The 18613-nt window shown below is 41.8% G+C and overlaps 1 protein-coding gene across 1 annotated transcript in view; it reads right to left on the minus strand.

Annotated features, from left to right (window-relative positions):
* PPP2CB (protein phosphatase 2 catalytic subunit beta) overlaps positions 1-16041 on the minus strand; it is a 34575-nt gene extending 18534 nt beyond the window's left edge. The window contains exon 1 of the mRNA XM_055334672.1: positions 15897-16041. Coding sequence (XP_055190647.1) covers positions 15897-15998 — 102 coding nt within the window. The 5' untranslated portion in view covers positions 15999-16041. The remainder of the gene's footprint in view (positions 1-15896) is intronic.
* Positions 16042-18613: the final 2572 nt, after the last annotated feature.

Here is an 18613-nt window from a genome sequence, read left to right on the forward strand (position 1 = left end):
CTACAAAGGGCCATAAGACTAAGTTCGGGTTAGTGAGATATAAGAAGTGTTATATGGGGATCAGAAAGTTTCCTTGAGGGGGCATGCCCTTCAACACTCTCCATCTTGTTTCCTGGAATGTTTATGTAACAATGGCTGGAACTCCAGAGGCCATGTCAGACCACAAGGACAAGAGCTGCTCCCTCATAACAGCAGAGCAGAGTGCTAGAAGATGTGGCAGGCTGAAAAAACACCCACAAAGATACAGTCACTTCCTGATCATCAAAACCCGTGAATATTATCTCACGTGAAAAACATGCAATTAAGGATTTTGACAGGAGGAGCTTATCCTAGATTATCCTGACAGACCCTAAATGAGTTTTGAGAGAGACAGAGACAGATACACACATCCCCAGAAGACAGACAGAATGAAGCGCTGTGGCCAAGGAATGCCAGCAGCCACCAGAAGCCTGTAAGAGGCAAGGGACAGATTGTCCCAGAGCTTCCAGAGGGCGTATGGCCCTACTGACACCTTGATCTTGGACTTCCGGCCTCCAGAGCTGTGAGAAAATATATTTCTGGTCTTTTAAGCCAGGCAGTTTGTAATAATTTGTTATAGTAACCACAGAAAAGTAATACAGCAAGTGCCTGGTTTCCTAGCAACTTTGTAGAGCTACCATATCATCCCAGGAGTGCTTATCTATGTATTTGCTTATACATAAGAAAAGTACAAAAATTGCTACTTTAGTTAAGCCTTTACTTTGGGTTTTCTGTTACATATGTGAAACCTAATGCTGATATTGGATATAAAAGGTATTTGATATAAAAATGAAAAAGGCAAGTCATAAAACTACTACATGCTCATCTGTTAAGTAAGGATAACTGTCTAGGAGCTCCACTCTAACTAAGAAGCTGCACTACTAATTTTTAAGTATGTTAGGTTTTCCAAATAGCTGGTTTAGCTCATAGGGGCAAAATACTTATAGCAAAGTCAGCCAAGTCCAGTGAAACCCCTGATGCATCAGGGGGTAAAGAAGAAAGTTTTTAAGGAGTTTATAAAATCCAAATCCTAAAGTCAACAGTATCCTAGTAAAATAGCTGAAGACTGAGAAAACAATTAGCAGAGGTTTTTCAAAAGCAACATAACCTCCTGCAATGGAACTATCAACGGGGAAAAAAAGCCAATGGCAACAAGCTTAAAATGAGAAAGCTTAAAATTGTCATTTACTTAGCAAGCAACAAGTAATTTGTTTTTCAAGTTAAATAGGAGTAACCGAAATTTTGCAGTTAAATAGAATCCTCAAATCATAGAATATTAAGAATTTAGCCAGCTAATCACATGTAAAAATCCACTAAAGGAAACATCAAAAACAGAGAAAAAGTTACTTAACAGATAGTAATTGTATGGGACAACATTCATTAGGCTGATAAACCATTCACTTTGATGTACACCATACATAGCATTCACCCAACACATCAAAATATTCCTGAATGTAACGTTTATGTGTTCCTGCAACAAACATTTATTTGTAAAGTATCTGTTGTAGGCCAGGCACTAGAGATAAAGAGAGGAACAGGGAAACTCTCTAGCATCAACAGGCTGGCTTAGATGGACTCAACTAAACAAAATAAAACTTTCTGTATACAGTAAGAGATAAAGGAGAAGCTTGGGAAAATATTTATAGCACACAAAAGAATAGAAACATACTGACCTCTATCATCTAGAGATAGCTGTAGAATAAACTATAATATGTCTTTAAAAAATCTGATTGGCAGTCACATTTTTGGGAAATCCTAAGAAACTGTGAGTATTTGGAAATATAAAGCTCTGAATTAGCCATCTCTGTTTCAATTGTTAAATGGAAGAGGGCTTGTAACTATTTTTATACTAACGGGCTTAAACTACAATTTAAAGTTATATTTTCCTGTCTTGTAACATCATAAACTTATTTTAGGTCTAGGTAAGGAGATTTTGTAATATTGATGGTTTTAATAGTTCCAAGATTTGTAATATTGAGACTGTTGAAAAAACTTTTTTTGAAATTTGCTTTATTTGCCAATAAAATATCAGTAATACAACCTACAAAAGGAAAAGCTCTTTTCAATCCTTAAATGTTAAGAGTATAAAGGGGTCAGGAGCCTAAGAAGCTTCAAAATTTCTATGCTAATGCCTGTTCTGTTGACCAACATGTAATGTGAGAGATCATAGAAAAGGTAAGCAGATTCATATTTCTACAAAGACATGTATCTTGTTCACATCAACTTGTTTTCAGTGACTGTTAGTGTCCTATTACTCTAATCCAAAGTACTAAAGTTAGAATATGTAAAACAAATCACAAGGAAAGTCTGCATTTATGTTGTAGGAATCACAAAGTCTATTTCTGGATTCATCTAGGTCAACTGGGTGCACCTAGCCCTGACTTTTATTTTTTTTTTTATTTTTTTTTTAAGTTTTATTTATTTATGATAGTCACAGAGAGAGAGAGAGAGGCAGAGACACAGGCAGAGGGAGAAGCAGGCTCCATGCACCGGGAGCCCGATGTGGGATTCGATCCCGGGTCTCCAGGATCGCGCCCTGGGCCAAAGGCAGGCGCCAAACCGCTGCGCCACCCAGGGATCCCTAGCCCTGACTTTTAATTTGAAGTGACCCTAAGCAGTAGGGACAATGGCAAGTTCTATTCCAAGAGCTGTCCTCTCCAGCGTTCTAAAACATTTCTAAGGTATGATTTTGACTGTGGGCTCCATTAGCTCTTAATTCCTGTAAAATTTCCTTCTGGGTTTTCCAGCTTTCCTTTTGATTCTAGGCTACTATATATTTTTCCATTTCTGCTTAAATTAGCCTGGTAGACTTTCCTAAGAGTTATGAACAATGTAGCCCGTATTTTTTCTTCTCTTTGCCTGTGGTTGGTTAGAATGAGATATGTGTATAGAAATCTTCCAGGAAATAGCGACTCTCCTCCTGGTTCAAATCTAACTGTGTAACCGTAAGAGTTATTTACTTTTCACTTTCTTCATTTAGAAAAGGTATCTATTGGTCTGTAATTCTAAAATATGATCTTGAGGGTTGTGAATTTGAGCCCAATGGTGGGTGTAGAGATCACTGAAATAAAAAAGACATGCCGTCTTACTTCCGCATGTAGAATCTGGGAATAGCTCTTCTTTTCCAATCCGAAATTCTTTAAGGGCTGATTTTTTAGCTGTTTGGTAAATACATTATTTTATTATATTACTGAAATTGTCCTTTTCTGGTTGGAGGGGCAGAGAAGACAAACTGTGGGCTTATTTTTCTCACATTAATGAGAAGCCTGGAGGTAGGTGTCCCTGGATTTGTGGCCCTTAAGGGCCATCACGGCAGGAGTCTTTACACTCACCTTCTTTGTGACCCTCAGTAAACCAAAATGCCAACTTGTGGTCACAAGATGGTGGTGCATCTCTAGTCACTGTATCTGGTACCCTATTTCAGCAAGAAGGCAGAAAGGACAAAGGACCAGAGAGTACATGCTAGCCTAGTTTATCCATCTTACAAAACTTTCCCAGAAGTCTCACTCAGCCATTCCTGTTACCTCTTACTAGCCAGCTGAGACAAGCTCCCTGCTGCTCCAATGTATCACTGGCATGCAACTAGAGTAAGGTAGAGTTGCTGCAACGTGTAATTCCAATTACAACTGAAGGAAATTTTTTCTAAGATTTATTCATGAGACACACACACACATAGAGGCAGAGAAACAGGCAGAGGGAAAAGCAGGATCCCCACGGGGAGCCCGATGAGGGACTCAATCCCAGGACCCTGGGTTCACGACCTGAGCCAAAGGCAGATGCTCAATCACAGCCACCCAGATGCCCTCAAGGAAATTTTAAATTATCAGTCCTCTAACACAGGGTCTGACAAATAGTTCAAAAGTGTCTAAAAATCACAAATGAAACAATTTTTTACCAAGTTTACTCCATATGAGAGCTTCCCAATTTTGTTCAGGAGAAAACAAATCTACTGAATAGCAAAAATCAGTAGAAAGTTCAACTGGAGCTGATGTCATCTATTTTTTTTTTTCATTTTTAAAAAAGATTTTATTTATTCTTGAAAGACAGAGAGAGACACAGAGAGAGAGACAGAGAGGCAGAGACACAGGCAGAGAGAGAAGCAGGCTCCATGCAGGAAGCCCGAAGCGAGACTCAATCCCGCAGGCCCTGAGCTGAAGGCAGATGTTCAACCACTGAGCCACCCAGGTGTCTGTCTGTGTCTCTATCTATCTATCTATCTATCTATCTATCTATCTATCTATCTATCTATCTCAACCAATCAGTTCCAACTCTGAAAAGCAAATCTGCTTGATATGTAATCTCTATCATTTACTGTCTTACTTTAAATATAAACATAAAAAGCACCAAAATGCGAATATTATCCAATGCAATTGTTCTTTTAAGTTTTCTATTCGTGAATTTTGCACCTCGGATAAACCTCATTGGCTATGATACCGCCACTGCACAAAGCTCAATTGTTCTTCTAAGAATATATGGTTATCTTAAACCAGATTTTACAAATCTACAAGGATGCGTTAATAAGATTGGATACAGAATGTGTGTATGTTTCACAGTTATACTCCCTGAGCTTCTAACTACATAGTAGTGAAGACAGTACTTCTCAGGCCAGTGTGATAACCACTCCACTCCCCCAATTTTTACCTCCACTGTATAGATCCTCTGATGTTTTTTAAACATTGGATTTTTAACTTCTACCTTTTCTTCAGATACCTGGCTCACCGAGCGATCATATTATTGTAAGATCACTTTGGCTTGCCTTCAGGGAAATTGTGTCGTACTGGTAGAAGTATACAGTTCAGCTAATATTTAAAATTCTTAATGTAAAAACTTTTGTGTGTCAGGGGCCCCCCAAAACATCCCCAGGTCTGGTAGTGATTCACAAAGACCAACAGAACTCAGTATAGAGTCATACTGATGATTTATTACATTAGGATACAAAGTAAAATCAGCAAAGGGAAAAGGCACAGGGAAGCAAAGTCTAGAGTAAGTCAGGTGCAAGCTTCCAAGTCCTCTTCCTGGGAAGCCTCAGAGTGCACAGGATGCCTGCAGCAATGAGTTATGACAAGTGTGAAATGCTGACTACCAGGGAAGCTCACTAGAGACTTAGTGCCCAGGATCTGTAATTGGGACCTGGTAACATAGGTACCCCTGCCTAGCATTTACCAAAGTGAGGAAAGCATGTGCTCAGCATAAATCACACCGTCTGTGTAACAGTTTAGGCACCGTGAGTCATTCTTAACGGGGATGGTGGGAACTCTCCCCAAATTAAAATTCCCAGACATCAAAACGAGGCCTTTCTACAGATTTTCAGGACCACTAGGTCAACTTTCTTCTGTACAACTTGTGATTCTATATGTAAAAGTCATGAATGATTTCTAATGTTACTTAGCACCCAAATTTTAAATATGTCTAGGACACCTATAAGACTAATTTTAAACCTGTAATGTGAATGGCTGTGGGGATGCCACTTGGCAGGAAGCTGTTACTGTTGCACCCAATGCTGTATACCTAGCCATTCAAACTTGTTTCCTTTCTCACCTATTTAAAGACATAATCTTTTTTGCTGCTATGAACCAAATCTATTTAGGAAGAGAACTGAGAAAACAAAAATTTGTGAATAATGTTCAAATGAAATAGGATGAAATGAAACATTTTCCCTTCTACCAATGTTTTAGGAACACAGAATATGAAAACATGCTAAAATCTCCTCTGCCCAAAAGGTGACATTCCATTTCTATTTTTGTGCTGGTGCCCATTACCAGAGCCACATTAATGAGAAACTACTGAATCTAGTTTTGGCAGAGTCAGTATGCAGATTTTCTGTCCCCTCTATTTACACATAAATTATCAGTTCTAAAACATTATATGTAAATTCATCTGAAGAAAGCCACAGAACAGGGATGCCTAGGTGGCTCAGCTGTTGAGCATCTGCCTTCTGTTCAGGGTGTGATCCTGGTCCAGGGATGCAGTTCCCTGCATCAGGCTCCCTGCGAGGAGCCTGCTTCTCCCTCTGCCTGTGTCTCTGCTTCTCTGTGTCTCATGAATAAATAAAATCTTAACAAAACAAAACAAAACAGGGATGCCCCGGTGGCTCAGCGGTTGAGAATCTGCCTTCGAGAATCTGCCTTCGGCCTAGGGCAAGTCCCATGTCAGGCTCCCAGCATGGAGCCTGCTTCTCTCTCTGCCTATGCCTCTGCCTCTCTCTGTCTCTCAGGAAAGAAAAAAAACAAAAACAAAAACAAAAACAAAAAAAAACAAAAAAAACCAAAACCCACCCCTCTCTTAAAAAAGCCACAGAACAGACTGATCTGTGAAACAGGTGAGATTAAATGAAATTAAAAGTTCTGCAAAGCTAAGTTAATAATAAGCAGGGTGCCCATCCTCCTACAGTTACAAGGTTCTTTTTTTTTTTTTAAAGATTTTATTTATTTATTCATGATAGTCACAGAGAGGAGGGGGGGAGGGGCAGAGACACAGGCAGAGGGAGAAGCAGGCTCCGTGCAGGGAGCCTGACATGGGACTTGATCCCAGGTCTCCAGGATCGTGCCCTGGGCCAAAGGCAGGCGCTAAACCGCTGCGCCACCCAGGGATCCCCACAAGATTCTTGATAAATGACATTTGATCTATTTTTTTCCCCGAGTATAGTTTATACTGTATTATATTAGTTTTCATGTGTACAGGAGAATGATTCAACAATTCCATACATCTCTTGTGTTCAAGGTACTGGTAATCCCGTTTACCCATTTCACCTGTGTCCTCATCCCACCCCTCTGGTAATCACCAGTTTGTTCGCTGTATTTTAGAGTCTTTTTGTTTCATTTTTTATTTGTTCATTTGTTTTGTTTCTGAAATTCCATCTATGAGTGAAATCATACAGTATTTGTTTTTCCCTGACTTATTTTGCTTAGCATTATACCCTCTAGGTCCATTCATGTTGCAAATGGCAATATTTCATTATTTTTTTACTGAGCAGTATCACATATACAGCTTCTTTATCCATTCTTCTATCACTGGACACTGCAGCTGCTTCCATTTTTTGGCTATTATAAATAAATAATGCTGTGATAAACATAAGGGTGCAAAGATTTTATTTAATTAATGTTTCTTTTTACTTGGGTAAATAGTAGTGGAATTACTGGATCATATGATGATCCTATTTTTAATATTTTGGGGAAACTCTACAGTTTTCCACAGTGCTTGCATCAATTTACATCCTACCAACAGTGCACAAAGGTTCCTTCTCCACATCCTTACCAACACTTGCTATTTCTTGTGTTTTTGACTTTAGCCATGCAGTTACAAGGTTCTTCCATAAATGACAGTTGACCTTTTTTTTTTTATACAAGGAAATAAACCTTTCCTTTCAGTTGAGCAATAGTCAAGTATCAGTATGATTGCTCAGGGAAAAGTTTTAGGATGTTATACCAATGATCCCATTTTAATAAAAACAATATACCAAAAATACCCTACTCCCCAACACATGATTTTTGCACAGCAAGACCAAACTGTGGAAGACTACGTTTGTCCTTGATGTAAGAGGGCAGTGGCTGGGGAAGGTGGGTGTAATAGTAAAGAGCATTTGCGTTCTTTGCCCTACATTTGTAAGGTATTTACATTTTTAAAAGTATGTATTACTTTTTAAATCTGAAAAAATAATTTTAAACTTAAAAAAATTCCAGATGGCAATAACTTAGTTATAAAAACAATCACAGAGCTAAATCCATAGAATTTTATTCAGCCATGAAAAGGAATGAAGCACTGATATTTGCTACAACATGGAAGGGTATTGAAAATTTTATGCCAAGTAAAAGAAGCCAGACACAAAAGACTACATACTACATGATTTCATTTATATAAAATGCCTCGAATAGCTAAATCTATAAAGAAAGTAGATTAGTGGCTGACAAGGGATGGGGGAGGGGAGAATAGGGAGTGATTGCTAATGGGCACAGTTTCTTTCCCGGGATGATGAAAATGTGAGAAATACTGTTGTAGCCCAATGGAGTTAGAACAAGATTATTTAGTGGTTTTGAATCCTACCCAATCATTTCTCTCTATATGGGCAGTTTTCACTCTGTGTTAGTTCCTATATGCACGAATTTCAGTCACTGTGGTTTAATTAGGTCCCTAACAACATGGTTGAAATTTGAGTTAACACACTGTATTTACTGCAATTAAAAATTGTGCTGCTGGTATACAAGTCACTACATAAACAGAAGGTATGGCATCGTGATCAATAACCAATCACATCACTTCTTTTAAAGTCTCTTAGGGATGGGTCATAGCACATCTGTTACTAGGTTTATACCCAGACAGCAAAGTATATAGCTGTATTGCCTCCTTATCTTGTGACATTTTACAAAACTGGATACTTAAAAGAGGGATTTGGTCAACAACGATAAAACTGAGCAAAGAAATGAAAAGAGGTAAAACTGGAAATGAAATTCAACTAAGAAATATATATAAAATGGTTGACTGCAGGATGCGGATACTGGTGCCCTTGGAGAGACTCTAGATAGGCAGCCAGGAAATAGACTTAGTAACATAAATAAATATGGAAACTTATTGAAATATATGAAGAAAGAGGTTGTGGCAAAAAGAATGAAGATATCCCAGAGGAAGTGACACTGGCAAAAATCTCAGTAAAGAAACTCCGAAAGCACAAAGAAACTGTTGGAAGCTGATCCAAACTTAAGAAAAAAGGTAAATCAGAATCTTACTTAGCATATTCCTCAAAGTAGCATTTCTCAAAATGCAATCTGGAATTAAGACTTGCGATGTCTTTAAAAATGCAGATTTTTGGATTGCCAAGCCATAATCAGTCTCTGGAATGGAATTAAGAAACCTCAACTTTTTATTTCCTTTCCAAGTGATTCTTATGCACACAAAGTTTAAGGAAAAGCTGGACCATTCTGACTGCACAAAAATGCTAAAACGTCCAAGTAGAAATTTATAAAGGTAAAGAATATTTTATTTTACTTTATTTTTTAAATATGTTATTTATTTGACAGAGAGGAGAGAGAGAACACAAGCAGGGGTAGTGGCAGGCAGAGGGAGAAGCAGGCTCCCCACTGACAAGAGAGCCCTATGTGGGGCTCCATCCCAGGACCCTGGGATCATGACCTGAGCCCAAAACAGATGGTTAACTAAGTACCCAGATGCCCCAGGGAAAGAATATTTTAAACATTAAATGGCTAACTTTCTGCATTTGCAAAGAGTTTACAAAGTCCAAAAGAAAATGTCATGAAATTACAACAAAGAATATACCATCTCAATTAGCAGGAAAATAACCTTATATCCTACACACTATGATTCTGATAAATGTACCCATGTTTTCTTCATGTATCTGGCATTATTTTTCCATTGATTATTTATGAAAGTTTTTGTCACCTAAAATTTGTGGTGTAAAGACCTGTGTAGTTAAGAACCCTACTCAGAGAGAGGTTTGACATATGCTCTTGCCTACTGGGAGGCAACTGCTGGGCCCCGGAATGTCCTGCTTCATATGAGTGTCTTTGCCTGGGGGCTTTGACCACTGGACAGTCTAACAAGCTGATTTATAATGAGGGCTTTGGGTGACCCACTGTCCAGTCTGCCTCTGAAGGAACTAGAGATGGAAGATACCAGGCCTTCCTAAATTCTGCCCTGTGTGTCTCTTCCCTTGGCTGATTTTAAACTGTATACTTTCCCTGTAGTCACAAGTATAACAGCTTTCATGAGTTTTGCAATGTGTTCCTGTGAATTACTGAACCTGAGAGAGCAGTTCTGGGACCAACTGAACACGTAATTGGTGTTACACATGAGGGCAGTCTTGGGAACTGTGCCCTCTAATTCTTGCAATACCCATTCAGATCACGAAAGTAAATTACCTTATGAAGAATTTGCAAGGCTTTCTCTGACCACTCTATTAAAAGAGCCTTCTAAGCTCAAGCCCATCACTCTCCCCTATCCTCTGCTTTTTCTTTCTACCAGGAATCCATCTGGTATTCTATTAAATCTGTTTATCATTTGTCCCCTCTTCTGTTCATAGCTGAATTTCCAGCACTTTGAACAGCGTCTGGCACATAGGAGTACAACTAAAATGTGTTGAATCTATGATGTAAAAATGGAATGACAGCATTATTTAGCCACTCTTCTTCTCATTTCCCACAGAACAAGTACCTCTCTTGCTACTAAAGCAAAGGCAAGACTGCACCTAGGCAATTCTCCTTATCCAGGTAGAAGAAACTTTATAACTACTTTACTCTCTATGACATGGAAAGAGCAAAATTAAAGCCTAGCCTATACACTACCTTGGCACAATAAAAAAAAAAAATGCTAAAAAGTCACTTCAAACAAAGTTTCACGTAGAACTGCATGGGCGAGGGGCACCTGGGTGACTCTGAGTCTAGGTTTTGCTCAGGTCATGATCTCAGGGTCGTGAGACCAAATCCCACATGGGGGGTGCACAGTGAGGATTCTGCTTGAGATTTTCTCCTCCCTCTGCCCCTCCCCCTGTTCATGCTCTAAAAATAAATCTTAAAGAAAAAGAGACTGAATTGAATTGGTAAGGACAGTCTCACCTTCCCATCCCATTCTCAAAATAAAATGACTATCTTTGTATAAAATATTATTTAGATCTTCAATGTAATTTTGCACACTTGTACTATATCATAGTGCTACTGTAGTACAATTCAGTTATCTCAGATTGCACAAGTTTATAATATAATTCTCTTGCTCAAAAAAGTTATTTCAAATCTTGCTCAAAAAAGTTATTTCAAAGGACAGTTTGCAAGGCATAGTAAACTGTCTCAGAGTACAAGAGACAACAAACCAAGTCTAAGCCTGAGCTCCCTTATTCCCTAGAAAAGAAACCAAATCTGTAATAAACTGACCTCATTCCCTAGCTTAATATTATTAAAGAAATAAAGACTTGAAAAGTAATGTTATATAGGAAGTACAGACAAGACTTAATCATTAATAAAGTAACAGTGTGAAAGAAAATATTTCTTTACACAAGTTATTCTGAAGAACCAAGATTAGGTTTACATTAAAAAAAAAAAAAAAGATTTTACTTATTCATGAGAGACACAGAGAGAGGGGTAGAAACATAGGCAGAAGGAGAAGCAGGCCCTGCAGGGAACCCGATGCAGGACTCAAGCCCAGGACCTCGGGATCATGATCTAAGCCAAAGGCAGACACTTAACCGCTGAGCCACCCAGGTGCCCCTAGGTTTATACTTAACATACATTTACACGAAGGAGAATTATAAGGAAATCAGTCCAAAACAATTCAAAATTCCTATTTAAAGTAAACCTAAATTCTCATACACAATAGATATGTCTATGATTTTAATGCATTCTCATTAGAAAGACTAAGTTCAGAAAATATAGTTTATAAAGTCTAAAACACAGTGATTGTTTTGGCATTAATTTTTATTTTCAAAGCATGGTATGTTGTTTCCTTTTACCAAAGAAATTCATTCACTAAGTCCCTCATAGTATTTATCCTGAAGAAAAGATGAAGAAAAAATTTCTGCAGGTCTTCAAATTAGAAGGCATATGCTACAAAATCACTAGTCCAATGGAAAAAAAAAAAGGTATGTAATGTAGACTTCATCTACCTACAGATACTGTTTCACACATCATATATAAAGTAGAGAAATGAATTGATTTTCAAAAGTCTGCTCTAGTCATTAGTAGTTCATGCTAGTCTAGTTTGCCTCAGTTTCTTTACCTGTTTGCTATGAGAGGCTGGCTTAGATAAGCAATGGAAACAACAAGTGGTTCAGTCAGAAGAATTGGGTTTTAACCTCATATTCCACTTTAATCAGGTCATTCTGTTATAGTTAAGAAAGGAAACTACTTTCTGCATCACTGCATTTTAGACTCTGTCAAATGGACCACCAAAGCTCAAGGGAAATTAAAATGAAGTACCAGTTATGCTTTCTGGCTCTTAAGACCACTAATTTTTCACTACAATCTATCAAGGAAAAAAGTAATCCAAGAGATTTTTCTCTATGCACAAAAATCATTCATTTTTACTAGAATCTAATCTTCATTAAGATGGTTTCAGACATTCTGGAATTTAAGCATGCTACTTCACATTAATGGGGTAAGTAATATCCTAATGATATTTCTGTTTATTTCAAAGCTGAAGCCACAACCCAAAAACCTATCCATTAGTCTTACATAATATTTACATATTTATATTTTTACAAAAGCCTCAAAATTTTTCTAAGTAGGCACTTTATAATCATGAGAATAAAGATTCTGCTAGCACACAAATAGGCTAAATTTCCCTATCTACTCAGAGTACCACAAGGGAGGTTCTTCAGTATAAAATAAAGTTTATCAGGTAAAAGAGACTAAAATGTTTCTCTTCCTGAGATCTACCAAGAATTAAATATAGTTCTAGTCACACAATGTCCTGAACAGTGCCAGACTGGCTCTCCAGGCACACTATCTTTTAAAATTACTGTACACACTGCTGATGCAGAAATGAATCACAGAAACAGTTTCTCTATACACATAAGTCAAATTTGCAATTAGCTTCAAAAGCTGGACTGCTAAAAAAAAAAAAAGCTGGACTGCTAATTTAAGAGCTAGTCTTCTCAAAAGATATGCCTTACTATTTTATACAAACTTTTTTTTTCTGTGCAGAAATTAACCTCGAAGGCCAGACCATCCATATCCATACTTCTTGTATTTCTTCCCCTTTTGGCATTAGGATGGATATTATTTTTGCCACTACCTCAAAATAGGGCTTTCATCAGTACCACTTTAGTCTCAATTTCAGCTGACTCCTTCAGTTTTCAGGCAACCTGAATTAGAACAGGAATTCAATCTTTTTTTTTTTTTTTAAAGATTTTATTTATTCATGAGAGACACACACACACAGAGAGGCAGAGACATAGGCAGAGGGAGAAGCAGGCTCCTTATGGAGAGCCTGACGTGGGACTTGAACCCAGGACCCCGGGGATCACGACCTGAGCCAAAGGCAGATAGATGCTCAACCACTGAGCCACCCAGGTGCCCTGAATAGGAATTTAAGATTTTAGATTTTATTTTTTTTAAAATTTTATTTATTTATTCATGATAGACACAGAGAGGCACAGACACAGGCAGAGGCAGAAGCAGACTCCACGCAGAGAGCCCGACTCAGGACCCGATCCCGGGACCCCAGGATCACGCCCTGGTCCGAAGGCAGGCACCAAACCACTGAGCCACTCAGCGATCCCCAGATTTTAGATTTTATATAAAATCTCTTTTGAAGTACATTCTCCAGGGATGCCTGGAGAATTTATCTCTGGATAAATACAGAAAGCCTCCTCAAGACTTAAATTGTGACTGAGGGGTACCTGGCTAGCTCAGTCAGATAAGCATCCCACTCTTGATCTCATGGTTGTGAGTTCGAGAACCATGTTTGGTATAGAGATTAAAGAAAAGTTTTAAAAACTCCACAAAAAGATTTAAGTGTGAATTCTTCTCTAGGAATATATCAAAATTATTAGAGAGTCAAAGGGATTCAACATCAGCTTTGTTCATAACTTCAAGTTTTTAATGTTCATAGCAGGGTTAACTGACTCAACTAATTTCAAGACTAGGTATTTTAAGATTGAATGCTGACACTAGACCTTGAGAGAGCAATTTATTTTTTATTTTTATTTTTAAATTTATTTATTTATTTGAAGGGGGGCAGGGTTGACACAGGCAGAGGGAGAAGCAGGCTCCACGCAGGGAGCCTGACGCCGGACTCGATCCCGGGTCCCCAGGACAAGGCCCTGGGCTGAAGGCAGCGCTAAACCACTGAGCCACCCGGGCTGCCCAAGAGAGCAAGTTAAAATGTAAAATTTAAGACTCGTGAAATTTTAGGTTATCAAACAAGCACACAGAATGTCTACTTGAAGCTGTAAGTAATGTTTGTTTCAGAAAGAAAAAAATACCACTGGCTTGGCAGTCCTATTTACACAAATTCTCCTGTTAACAAAGAGGGAGTGAGTGATTTATTTATTTAAAAGATTTTATTCATGACACACACACAGAGAGAGGCAGAGGACACAGGCAGAAGGAGAAGCAGGCTCCATGCAGGGAGCCTGATGCAGGACTCGATCCTAAGACCCCCAGGATCACGCCCCGAGCCAAAGGCAGACGCTCAACGGCTGAGCCACGGAGGCGTCCCGCAACGAGTTATATAATATACAAAAGTGCTAGGCAACATTACACTTGTTAAAAACTATTCTAATTTAACATTAGCTATTATTCCTCCATCCCTAAGTTGCATAATTTTAAGAGTGCCCTATTACTGGGGATGCCTAGGCGGGTGCTCAGCGGGTTGAGCGTCTGCCTGCCTTCAGCTCAGGGCGTGATTCCTGAGGCCGGGATTCAGTCCCGCATCCGGCTCCCTGCGAGGCGATTTCCCTCTGCCTGTGTCTGCCTCTTTATGTCTCTCATGAATAAATAAAATCTTAAAAATTAAAAAAAAAAAAAGGAATGCCCTCTCCAATGCATTTCTAAGGCATTCCGATTTCCAAACACAAACTCTCAAAAAAAAGTCTCATATTTATGCCTTAAAAATACAAACAAATCCAACAGCATTAAGAATAACTTGGTTAGGGACGCCTGTGTGGCTCAGCCGTGGAGCGTCTGCCTTCAGCCCAGGGCGTGATCCCAGAGTCCTGGGGTCGAGTCCTGCCTGCGTCAGGCTCCCTACATGGAGCCTGTTTCTCCCTCGGCCTGTCTCTCACGAATAAATAAATAAAATCTTAAAAAAAAAAAAAAAAAAAAGAACGAACTTGGTTACTCTTTCATACAGACTTTTTTTCCATAAAAATGTGTGAAAGTTATCTAGTCCAATCATAAAAACTGAACGAGAAGAATTCCTAGACTTATCCGGTAAGATGAAGAGTGTGAAACAACTCCAGCGGTTAAGAAAACAATGGACACAGAATTCAAGAAAGTTGTCCAAGATCACCCAGTCAAGGACGACTGTGCGCAGTTTGTCACTTGCAGATTTTATTACCCTGGGACAAGAGAAAAGAAAGAAAAGAAAAGAAAAGAAAAGAAAAGAAAAGAAAAGAAAAGAAAAGAAAAGAAAAGAAAAGAAAAGAACCCCAAACACTTTACATATAACAGAAACGGAAATAACTTTTGAAAAGGGCTGCCCTGAATCAAAGACACGTAGCCCAGCTATCATTTCAAGTTATCACTGTGGCCAAACTATTTTTTTAAAAGCTTTTTATTTACCTATTCATGAGAGGCAGAGACACAGGCAGAGGGAGAAGCAGGCTCCCTGCGAGGAGCCCGACGTGGGACTCGACCCCAGGACCCCCGGGGCACGACCTGGGCTAAAGGCGGACGCTCAATCACTGGGCCACCCAGGTGCCCGTGTGGTCCAATTTAAAAGACAGACCGCCTGGTTTCGGACAATCAAGAATCCGTGCGAAGACCAGTGGCCGCGTGCTGAGATCGAAGGCAGCCTCGGTTTACCCATCCGTCTGCCACTACGCCCACCCCTCCAAAGACAAACGGGCCGGCGCATCCCAAGCTGGTGATTTTTGAAGCCCCCCCCCCCCATTCACCCGAGAATAGCCCCACGTCTCTTAACAAGCTCGGTTAATAATTAAGACCATCCAGGTTCACTTTCGGTGCATTTTCCAGCAAAAGCTCGCACTGGATTACCCCGCCGGTGGCGCGCACGTGAGACGTTAGGGTCAGGAATCCCCAGCGGGGCCCCGGGGCCCCCGACCCACGGCGGGGCGTGGGCTCCCCGGCCAGGGCAGGGGGCTTCCGGAGGGCGGGGGCCCGGGAGCAGCGGCCCGCCCCGCCCCGCCCGCCCGCCCCGCCGAGCCCCGGCCCCGCTCCCGCCGACGCGCCGCCCCCGCAGGCCGCTTCGCTTACCTTCTCGCACAGCGTCCGCACCTGGTTCTCGTTCAGCTGCTTACACTCGTTGAGCTGCTCGACCCACTGGTCCAGCTCCTTGGTGAACGCCTTGTCGTCCATGGCGGCCCGCTGCCTCCCTCCCCCCACCCCGCCCCTGCCCTCCCGCGCCCCGCGCGCCGCTCCCCTCTCCCGCCGCCAGCGGCTCCCAGCGGCAGAGGAGGGAGCGGGGCGGCGCGGCTGCGGGCCCCTCGCCCCGCCCAAGGCCAGCGGGCGGCTCCCGGCGCGCGGCCTGCGGGGACCCTCGCCCGCCCCGGAGCCGGCGAAGGGCGCGAGGAGGTCGGCGGGAGCGCGGCGCGGGCCTTCGGCGAACCACCCGCCGGACGCTCACCCCGAGCCGCCGCCGCCGCCGCCGCCGCCGCCGCCGGCCTCTCCCGGCTCTCTCGCCCCTTCCCTCGCTCCCTCTCTCCCCTCCCTCCGGGTTTCCGTCATCGCCCGGGCATTTCCGCCGGGAGCGGGGAGCCGGCGGCGCCCGCCGGGGCTCGGGACGCAAGGAAGGCTGCAGCGCCCCCGTGCGGCTCGGCGGACAAACGGCCTGGGGATGGCGCCGAGGCGGGCTCCTGTCCCTCCCTCCTCCCGTGTCTCTCTTCCTTTCCCACTTGGGGTCCGGACTAATAGCCCCTGGCCTTTTCTTCACGTCCTTTTCTCTGGGGACGTAGGCCCACCTTAGCCTCTTGCAGTGCTGTTTCCGCACTCTGGAGAGGAGCTGGGAAACCTGGGCCTTTCCCCTGCAGCGCTGTCCCCCCCCCCCCCCCCCAGTCCAGCACTCCCAGAGCAAGCATTCAGTGTTTATTGGGTGTATAAATGAATTCTTTCTAGCCTTAACCCTGCCGCTAACTAGCCGTGGACCCTAACATCTTAAAGCCTCTTTTTCTTTTCTTTTCTTTTTTTTTTAGGTCCCCCTCCCCCCCCCCCGGGCTTGCCAGCGCGAGTGGAGGGTGGGGCAGAGGGCGAGGGACAAGCAGATGCCCCCTCTGGGGGGAAGGGAGGGGAGGGGGGGAGCCTGACACCAGCCGCATCGCAGGACCCCGAGATCACGACCCCAGCCGAAGTCCCCCGCTTAACCGACTGAGCCACCCAGGCGGCTCTCCAAGCCTCCCTTTCATGATTTTTCCATGTTAACAATCTGTGTCCCTTCCAGCTCCAGCGTTCTTCCCTGCATTTTCTGCAGTGTTTACTGCGTTCTAATGATTTGGACATTCAACAAATACTTACTGAGCACCTGCTAAGTGCCACATCCCTTGTAGAGCAGGTGCTAAGCAGCTATACTGACTCTACAGAAGACACATACTGCCACTCAACCCAGGCGAGAGCAACATCCTCTGTCAGAAGGGGAGCGCTGGGATCTTGGCTTTGCCAACTTCATAGCAGTGTCCTTGGGTAATCACCAAATCTCTCCCAACCTCAGATTCCTCATCTATTAAAAGGGCTCAGAAAGGCCTACCTTTTCAGGTTGTGAAGAAACATTTTACAAGTGCCTATCCAATAGTACAGTAGGGGAGCAACATGCCTTATCCCTCCTGGGCAACAGTTACAGAAAGCTTTAGGACGGTGGCATTGGAATTGAATTTTGAACCTTCTTCCCAGGCAAAACTTTGAATTTGTCTGAAGAAGAGGAAAGAAGTTGCAAGGAATTTTTTTTTTTTTTTTGGTAGAGAACACGTGTGAAATATTATGGTCTGGAAAGCTACTTTAATCAATAGACATAGGTCATATGGTGCAAAATAAGGCTGGAAGAGAAGCACAAAACATGAAAAGGTGATGAAACAATACTGAAGAGCCTGGCACCTGTTTAACTGCAATAGATGTGGTAGTCTCTGTGGACATTAGTCTACAGAGGTTTAAAGGAGGCTGAATTATAGCCACGCCTGGAGAGCTCAGAGCTCAAATGAGGATGGTATTTCTGAAGTTCTAGAGAATTGAGAACAGTAAAACAAAACAAAACAAAACAAACAACAACAAAAGCCAGAGGAGAAATGGGAGCTATGGATAGTGGTTGGGGAGAGAGGTCCTCAAAGTAGAAGCAAATGTGTTCAGAATTAACGTTGAGAATGTTCTTAGAGTTGGAGTAGGGAAATGAATTTGTGAAAATGGTACTTCTGAAAAGTTTAGCTTTTTTTTTTTTTGAGTCCTTCCTAGATGCTATGCGTTTTACTTGTATCTTCCTGTTTAATCCTTCAATAATCCTATGACACAGGTATTACTATCATCTTCTATTTTACAGGTGAAGAAACAGACACCTAGGGGGTCAAAAACATATCAAGTCACACAGATAGGAACTGATGGAGTAGGAATGAACACCCAAGTCAGCCTGATTTCTACTTTTATTTTGCATTATGTTCTATGACCTCTGCAGTCCCATCGGAGTAGGGAAAGCTGAGGTTGGCTGAGCAGTCAAGGGACTTGGTCGGGATCACTGGGTGGCTCAGCGGTTTAGCTCCTGCCTTTGGCCCAAGGCGCGATCCTGGAGACCCGGGATGTAGTCCCGGATCGAGTCCCACATTGGGCTCCGGGCATGGAGACTGCTTCTCCCTCCTCCTGTGTCTCTGCCTCTCTCTCTGTCTATCATAAATCAATCAATCAATCTTTAAAAAAAGGGACTTGGTGATTGCATTATCAGTTTTTGGTATTTTGGTTGTAAAGGCATCTTAAAAAAACTAATTCTTTTTTTTTTAAAG

The sequence above is a fragment of the Nyctereutes procyonoides genome, unplaced genomic scaffold, assembly GCF_905146905.1.
Source record: "Nyctereutes procyonoides isolate TBG_1078 unplaced genomic scaffold, NYPRO_anot_genome, whole genome shotgun sequence".
NCBI classification, from domain to species: domain Eukaryota; kingdom Metazoa; phylum Chordata; class Mammalia; order Carnivora; family Canidae; genus Nyctereutes; species Nyctereutes procyonoides.